The 9,387-nt window shown below is 34.2% G+C and overlaps 1 protein-coding gene across 1 annotated transcript; it reads right to left on the reverse strand.

Moving 5' to 3' along the window:
- Window positions 1-3,449: 3,449 nt before the first annotated feature.
- Window positions 3,450-8,827, reverse strand: LOC100780899 (sulfoquinovosyl transferase SQD2). Its single transcript, XM_003516895.5, has 11 exons — window positions 8,298-8,827; window positions 7,260-7,326; window positions 7,086-7,156; window positions 6,531-6,648; window positions 6,350-6,423; window positions 5,924-5,979; window positions 5,758-5,841; window positions 5,530-5,617; window positions 5,373-5,450; window positions 5,038-5,094; window positions 3,450-4,361 (listed from the first exon to the last, which is right to left on the reverse strand). The coding sequence occupies exons 1-11, from the start codon at window positions 8,675-8,677 to the stop codon at window positions 3,863-3,865; spliced, it is 1,572 nt and encodes a 523-aa protein (XP_003516943.1). The 5' UTR covers window positions 8,678-8,827; the 3' UTR covers window positions 3,450-3,862.
- Window positions 8,828-9,387: the final 560 nt, after the last annotated feature.

A 9,387-nucleotide genomic window follows, 5' to 3' on the forward strand; every position in this document is an offset into this window, starting at 1 on the left:
TTTTCTTTTGTCTTTTCCTCTTTGTTTTTTTTCTTACATTTTCTTTTTTTTTCTTCTTTTCTCTTCCTTTTTTTACTGCTTTTTATTTTATTTTTACTATTTTTTCCTTTTTTTTATTTTTTTACGTTCCTTTTTTCTTTTGCTTTTCTTATGTTCCTTTTTCTTTTTTTTTTTTATACATTTGCTTTCCCCTTTTCTTCTTCATCTTTTCTTCTCCTTTCTTTTCTCCTTTTTTTCTCGTTTGCTTTGCTTTTTTTTTCTTTTCTTTATTTTTTCCTTTTTCTCTTTTTTTTTTGTTTTTTGTGATACTTTTTATCCCACACATATATGTACTAATAATAAAAGGAATAAAGAAATTATAATTAATTAAAAGTTTTTAAAACACATTTAAATAAAAGCATTTCAAAAGGGTAAAAGGTTTACATTCACTTCACTATTATCAAATAAAACTTGTTAGAAACATTTTTTGCTCAAAACATCATGTAATTAAACAAAACTCATGCTCCAATGTCACATCCTTGCAAAACATTGTGTCCCAACGTCCTTCAGCACAAGGTTCTTTAAAGAAATTTGCCTAGTCATCTGCTCCTACGAACACAAAGTTCGAGATCATCACAGGATCCAAACACAAACAACACACAGAGAGTGAGTTATCACATTCCTAACTAATAGAGAGAAACAAAACAACATGTAAATATACATATCATATAAATGAAATACAATTTACTTAAACATAGCTCACGTCACTCCACCACTTTGTCGCGTAACATCACATCACAACACAACAAGTCTCATTCATTTTCACATTATTCACGTACTCAATGATCAAAATACAATATCACTAAATTAATCAATATCAATCAATACACAAGAGTTATGCAACAGATACACTAAGAATCAACCCTATATGCAATGTGATACCATGTCAGTGAAAAATCTCATCGGGCGCCTAGGAGTACATGCAATACAAACCATACACTAGTAAGTCAGATCACTCTCATTAGGTAAAATTATAGGGAGATCAGTTAGGATCACGCCATTTTGTGAGAATGCTCCAACCATGTAGGATCGACATAGACTTAAAGGAGCACTCAAACTAGGTGTATTTATCCCCAAGGCCTAGACTCCGAAGAGTCCGTTAGGGCCTCTCCCTCCTGATTCAAGTCCAAATCATAAAATATTTTAGCGCACAGAATCTATCTATGAACTATACAAAACACACGATTCCTGAATTATTCTCAAAATAATTTTATCTTGTCATGCTTGTGATTAAACTCGTTGGGTCCCCACAGTGGTTCCCATCACAATACTCGTCGTGCATTAACCCGTCGCCCTTAAAGGGTCTTATAGTCATGTGATTGTACGATTCATAGCTCACAACTCAGTGCACACAACATCTCAATGCACACACACACACACACACACACACACACACACACACACACACACACACACACACACACACACATATATATATATATGTATATGTATATATATTACAATTCAATACATACTCAATTTATCACATATATTTAATCTCAATCACAATGGTATAATCTCAATTTAACATGTTATCACACCTCATGAATCATATACACTTTACCTATGAACTATGTAATACACACAACTACTCAATTGTTTTCAAAATCATTTTAACTTGTCGCATCTCAAAGTGATTCAACTTGTTGGGTTCTTATAGTGGATCCCATTACAATACTAAAACTCGTTGCCTTTAAAGGGTCTTACAATTGTGTGATTGCATAGTTCATAACTCACAACTCAATACATACAACATCTCAATACACATGTATCCCACCATTCATCATAGGTTCAATTTGTCACTTACTCACAATTTGAATCATCATTTCATAATCTCAATATAACAATTTATACAAAATGCTTCTCACAGCATGGGGGCTAAAACCCCTCAAATAATTCCACACAATCATATTAAAATCAATGAATCAAAATTATAGGTAAAAAATACGAAAACACCAAGAGCACTCAAGTTTATCAACCAATTCGCATCAGAATATCAATTGGTCCGTCAAACACAACAATATTACATTTATAATCCTAAAGGAAAATTATAATTCAATAAACATCCCAAAATAAACCCCAATTTAATCCTCTAAGGATTCCTACACATGCTCATTCTAACCACAATTGCGATAAACTTATCCCTTACCTCTAAGCGGGTTCACATGTGTAGTCCGGCAGTGACATCAGCGTCTCTAACAGTTCCCTAAGATTCATCAAGCTTTTCCCCAGTTTGCTCTGTTAGGGTTTCCAAGCGCTGGAGAGAAGGGGAAGAGATTGTAGCCTCCATTTCACTGTCAACGTGTGAGACTAATTTGTCTCTGCAAGAACATTATTTCCCAAATCCCAACGGTGAGATTGTGCGAAAATGAGTGGTAAAGGTTTTTTCCATCTTTCACGACGATCCAACGGCTAAAGAGTCTGAGATCGTAGTTTTATTAGGATAGGTTTGGGTGTATGCAGGAAAAGAGAAAGCTCAGTGCGGGGGACATTTCTTCCACCACATAAATTATCTTCAAAATCGCAACGGTGGGTTTGTGTGGAAATAAGTTTCAAACCTCTTGTTAAAAGTTCATGACGATCCAACAGTTAATGATTCTGAGATTGTCGTTTTACGGAGACAGGTTTGAATGTATGCCGGAAAAAGAAAGAGTTTTGGGAGAGGATAAGGGAAAACGAAGTTGAGAGAAAGAGAAAGAGCGCAAAGATGTATCATCAGTCTGATGACCTAATATGTCTCTATTTATAGTTAGAGTACTGTCAGTCTATTATTTACTCTATTTATTTATTTATTTTATAAAAAAAACTATTTTATTTGCTATCAAATGAATAAATAAAATATCTTTTTTATTTTCTTCCAAACCATTATTTTAATTAATAAATCTATTTCTCCTTATTTATTTAATTATAAAAACCTCATCATTTTTTCTAAAATTCTATTTATTCTTAAATATAAATCCTTTTTAATTTATTTTATGAAAAATGAGGTGTTACATTTTCTATTTTTCTTCTTCTTTTTTCTCTTCGGATCCGGACAGAATTAGGGTCTGACAAGTAGAAAGAGAAATATGACGAGTCTAATAATTTAAGGGTAATTTTGAAAAATAATACAAATTGTTGACAAATTTAATACTATTAACCAAATCAATTTTCTTAAAGGGTGGGAATTAATTAAAAGAATCTTATATTTAGGAATGTGTAGTAAATTATGTAAACTAATGTAAAAAAAATTACATTACGGAAACTAATCTTATAAAATATATAAAAAAAGTAAAGGATGTAAAAGGGAGAGAAAAAGGGGTATTGAGAATAACAAAAAAGCAAATAAAAGAAGTGGGGTGTGAAGACCAAATAAAGGTTGTGATTAGATGGGCCAAATTGCTTCTTTCAAGACAAAACAAAACCGAAAAAGAGCTCAAAGTAATGAAAATTATACTTGGACACAGATTTACAATGTTTTGATCTCTATCTCGGATCCTCTTAAGGGCCAATTTTTTTTTTACTTTTAATGACTAGTTTTCTACTATGCTATTGCATATCTGGGTTGTAAAATATGAATGGATTCTCCCCTTACTGATTGGACAATTTATCTTACACTATCCAATACATCATCATGAATTGACATTCAACTCTAATTAATCCACTCTACAATGGCACAATCCATAATTTTTGTCCCATTATTATATACATCAATCAAATGAATGCATTACACAACCAACCACACTTATGTCCCATAATAGGCTTCCTTAAAGCCAAAGCAATGAACAATTCAAAGAACCATCCAAAGCTCAAAAGAAGCATTTGCTTTGCATCAATCACCACGCTATGTGTTGGCTTCTGGATCTGGAGATTGGAAAATACGTTGAGCCAACCATTGAAAGGGTCTCAAGAGTTGAGCCCTTTTCTTGCGCCAGAACCAAATGGCAGCATTGTAGTTTTCATTGCGAATCTTCTGAGTGGCTGCTCTCCAATCATACTTCTCCATCTCCAAACGTGCAGCTTCTCCCATGGTTTCTCTCAACTCTTTGTCATCCAAAAGCGGCTTTAGTTTGCTCAGGCAATCTTCAAGATCACCTGGTGTATAGAGGTAACCAATTTTGCCATCTTGGTCTTCTGGAATTATGTCTGGAACGCCACCGGCACGCGCTCCCACCACAGGGATTCCTGATGACATGGCCTCCAGAACAACAAGGCCAAGTGTCTCTGACTCTGACGGCATCACAAAGACATCTCCACTTGCATAGGCTTGAGATAGTTCTTCCCCTCCTAACATTCCTGTGAACACTGCTGGCATGCCTTCAAACATTTTCTCTAGTTCCTCTCTGTTCAGGTAGGAACCCATGTTAATAAAAGATGCAAATGCTAACCAGTGTCCTAAGGACATTGGTTAAGGAACTTAAAGTAGAAATATTTTTACTGGGAGACAAAATTAAGCTACCCATGATCTTTTTTCCGCTCTCCGATAATTTATACAATAAATACTTTTCCCTTTTAGTTCTTTAACTAATACCCTAAGGGCACTGGTTAGCAAGACCCCTAATATAATAATGTTTGATCATTTGAGTTAAACTATGATGTATGGGGGATATTGATGGGGTTCACCAACTCCATGGGCTAGAACAATGGAGATGAGGCATGACATAAGAAAATGGCAAAACTTCATGGCAAGAGAAAACCCTCTTCACAAGGTTAGTAGCCGTTATATGATTAGAAATGAAAGATGAAGGAGTACACAAACATCCACTCACATAATGCCATTAGTTAAAAGTCATAAGTCCAATTTGGATAGACTTTTGAAGAATTACTTATAGGAGAAGCAAATAAGAAGATAAAATGAATCAGACATCTCTCAAACATTAAAATCAACTTATATACTTCAACTTTTCTAGAAACTCTCGTCTAATTTTTTCAGAAGTTGAGATGCATAAGTTGATTTTAAAATGGATCATATAAATTGATATAGATAAAAGAATGAAAAGACACATTACAACAAATCACCTGTAAGGTCCATCTCCGATAAAGGCAATTCGTGCTTCAGGAAGCCTATCCATGAGACTGCCAAATCATGTGTTTCAAATGTCAAGGCAGGATAAGATATTAAAGTTAGATAATAGATATATTTATTATATGCTCTGGCATGGACTATAAAGAACTGAAGAACAGAAAGATAGGGGCATTTCCAAAAGAACATTTAGAAAACATATCTTTAAAATGTTTTAACCATCTTTAAGCTTCAGTACATTAATAACCAACAAAAAAATTTCAGCAATGTTCCAGTTGATGGACTGCAAAATCATACGTTCGTGTTTTGAAATTTTCAACATGATCACTACCTTTTGAGAAAATCTAAACTCTTCTCAACTCCAAGCCGTCCAACATGAACTATCAAGGGCTTCTCAGGTTCACCATTGCTATATGACACAAGATTAAGAATAAGTTGAAAACCCATTAAACATCATTGGGCACATGAAAATGGAAAATGGTCTGCACCTCAGTCTTAATCGCATTTCATGGGACTTGAATCGCGGATGGAAACTTTCAGAATCAACACCCTTGTTCCAAAGACAAATCTTGTTCGCTGGACATCAACAGTAGAATTGAGTTAGACAAAAAATTGCTGCATTGACAATGTAGTATAAAAAAATACTTATGTTCAGATGCTATTATCAACTCAGCGAAGAGCTATGAAATCACTTCATAAGGGGTGTTTGAGTTCACCTGCTGTTACTCTAGCTTCTTCAAGATCTTTTGCAATGGCAGCTGATGGCACCAGTGTAAGATCAGCTGCTCTATGCAGAAATTCTACACAAAACAGCATATTCATGTTATTTCACAAAAATAAGATTCCAAGTTGAACCAAGGAAGCAAGAGAGCATATACATACTTATGACCCACCACATGGGTTGCACCAGCCAGCTAAAGGTGTATCTTGGAATGTATCTGAACAACAATTAAGATCAACCACAAGAACTTGTGGATTTAATCAGAAGTCCAGACATAGCTTTGCAAATATGAAATACATTCAGAAAATTGAAATGTGAGAAAAGTCCATTTTGGATAAACTTCTCAGTAAGTCCTTGTAAGAGAAGAAAATGAAGAGATAAAATGAATCAAAATTATCCATAAAATATAATCAGCTTATACGGTTCAACTTTTTAAGAAGTTCTGTCATCTAACTTCTCCAAAACTTGACACACATAAGTTAATTTTAACTTATTAAAGAAGTTTGATTCATTTTACCTCCTACTTTCTTCACCTATGAGTATCAATCAAGAAGTTTAGCCAAATTGATCCTAAATAAGTAACTTACACTGGTACGTGGGTGTGATAGGACATGACAATAGGAACACTCAGAAGCTTTGCAATGATAAGGGCACCAAAAACCTGAAATTAGGCCAACCACAAATTGAGATAAATAAGTCTTTACACCTACATTGTTCTTTAGAATCCTGAAGTTCATAAATGAGGAGATGCAGGAATTGTAGACTAACCATTATGCCTGGTGATGATGCATGTATTATGTCAGGCTTAAACTCAGCAACAGCAGAAATTATTCTTGGACTAAGTGCCAAAGAGAGGGGTACCTTTTGATACCAGGGACAAGGGAAGCTGCATTTTCATTGTTTTTTGTTTAAATGAAGATCATTAGTACGAAGCAATGGCTGTGGTAGCAACCATAACTTTAAAGAACATACTGGCAATTACAATATGAATGCCATGAGGACTTAATAACCTATTTTATTGTGCTTATAACTGACAAAATATTTGAATTTTTCTATGATAATTTTATAAGTTGATTCAAAAAAGAAAAAGCAAAATACCTAAAAACAGTTTTAGTACTTTTCTCAGAACCTGGAAAAAATAGCTTTGACAAAAAAATAAATAAAAAGAATATTCGGTACCATAAAAGTATTTTTCTAAGTAGTAGCATAGGAAATAAGCTAAAAATGAGTGTTGACTGTGATTAAGAAACAAAAGTTTAAAATTCCTTATGACTTAAAAGCAAAAAATGAGCTAACAAAACTAAAGAAGTCAAAGTCAGCAACCTTCGGGATCCAATTAATTTGGCTCCATAAAATTCCTTGGGTACTCCTTCATGTGTTGTCACGACCATCACCTATACCATGGACAAATAAAGCTAACCAGTCAGTTTACAAGGTTTAAGGGGAAAAAAATACAGGGCATGTGTATATAGAATCAGAAGGAGTAGATAAAGTTACCTCATCTCCCATTTCACGAAGGTATTTTATAAAATTCTGGAAACGGTTTTTGTATCCTGAGACATATCTGCAAAATAGATAAAGGTGGAATCAACATTCTGTTCGAATTGAAGAACATGTTTTTTCTTCCACAGCAGACACCACACCACACATCTTATAAAGGATCGCAAATCAATAGTACCAAGTGTAATGCAATAATCTCATTGGGATTGTAATTCAGACAGAAAGTAGAAAACATGTGAGGCTAATTTCCCTCCAACTTTTCCTAAAATTAATCTCTAGTCACTCACAATTTTAAAACTAATGTCTAATTGGGGTTCTTGACATGCATCCCGCAGCTCGCCCTTAATTTTTTTAAAATAATTGTCACTCAATTTTACATCGAAGTCAAAAGAGTTGTGATTTTTGGACACCTGCATAGTGTAACACCTCGTTGACACCCTCATTTCTTTTCATTACATCATATCACATGTCACATTTATTGTTCTCAATCTTTTATCTCTTTTTCTCTCCAGGTATCTACTAGAACAGGGTGTCCACATAACATTTTTAATTCACAAGCCTGAGTCAGTTAAAAGCAGCAGAAAATCGCAGAGATGCACTTTCTGATGCTGAGACTACAGAATTATTATTAAGGTAATAGAAATGTTATTCCTAAACAGTTGAAGACAAAGCTAGCTTAATTAAATTATAAAATAAAAGCTTTCTTAATTATTATTATTTTTTCATTAAAAAAACATGAAAACCAAATTCAAATGATCAAATCCATATGATCTACAAAACCTCAACAGTCAATTCACCAAAAACCAGAGTCAACGCTGAATCAGAACAATAAAACAAGTCAACTGCTGCAGAAACTAAAATTCAATGCTGTTCCAGCCCAACTCCAATGTTTCAACATAGAACAAAATAAAAAAAGATTAAAACCACTAAATAGGCAAGAGGGGTTTCAATATTCCAAAACATTCTACATTCAATGAGAATTGGAAACCACAAACAGTGCACATTGAAGAATTAAAGACTAATAAACCAACTCACGCAAAAGGAGAAGGCTCAACGAAGAGAGCAATTCTACGAGGCCTAGAATTGTCCTCAGGATCAAGCAAAGCAAAATCAGGAGGACCCTCTTCCTCCTCCACCACCTGCAACAAACTATCCTCTGCTATAGTCATGTTGGTAGCACAAAGCACCAAACTTTTTCTGCTTTTCACACTCGTTGACCCTTGCAGAGAGCACAATCTTGCTTTTCTGCAAAAGGGGTTAATGGGTTTTGGTCGAAACGATTGGAAACAGCTAAATCTAAGAGAGTTCTGAGGGAAAGTGGAAAAAGAAGAAGATAGGGTTGTTGTTTGTGTGGCAGGTAAACGAAAAGGAGGAGTGAGAGAGGGATTTATAGAGAGAGACGTAGAGTTGTTCATAATGATTGCAAATGCGTGAGGGAGAATAATAATATAAAGTTACAGTCTTGAATGGAATGGTAGATTAATTATATGATACGTTGTTGTGCGTTGTGCACGGAAGGAAGAGAGAGAAAGTGTGTGTAGGGGTGCAAAGAGAGGAATCTAAGACACATGTAAGGCTCTAATGATGGATATTCTCTTTTTGATGGCGGGACTTCGAGGAATCAAAAGGGAACTGGGAGCATATGCTATTGGGTCACTCTCTTGATACAATTATTATTTTTGGGTTTTTTTAGCATGAGAAAAATAAGGTCCAGATAAGAATATGGGTTGACACTTGACACTTGACACAAAAGTTAAGGATTTGATATGAACTACCATCTTCTGTGTGGATGTAGGTTTGAATTCTAACAACGCCACTTTCTTTGCTTAACAGCAATCCTTTTCGGGAGATTCATTAACGTATAGAAGCTAAATAAATGAGAAGATGATTTAAAATCTCATTAAATAAAAACAAAAATCTTAGCCATATAACTCCAAAATATGATATAATATGAGATAACAATGTAATATAAAGTATAATAAACATAAACGAAAATAAATTTAGTGGAGAAGTTTCAAATAGTTTGGGTTAAAGTACAAAAAGGTTATCTTAGTTAGAAAATATTCTCACTGCACTGGTAGAAAAAATTGATTATATTCCTCTATAAAGATATAACAATTTGTTG

This window comes from Glycine max, chromosome 1, assembly GCF_000004515.6.
Source record: "Glycine max cultivar Williams 82 chromosome 1, Glycine_max_v4.0, whole genome shotgun sequence".
Taxonomy (NCBI): Eukaryota; Viridiplantae; Streptophyta; class Magnoliopsida; order Fabales; family Fabaceae; genus Glycine; species Glycine max.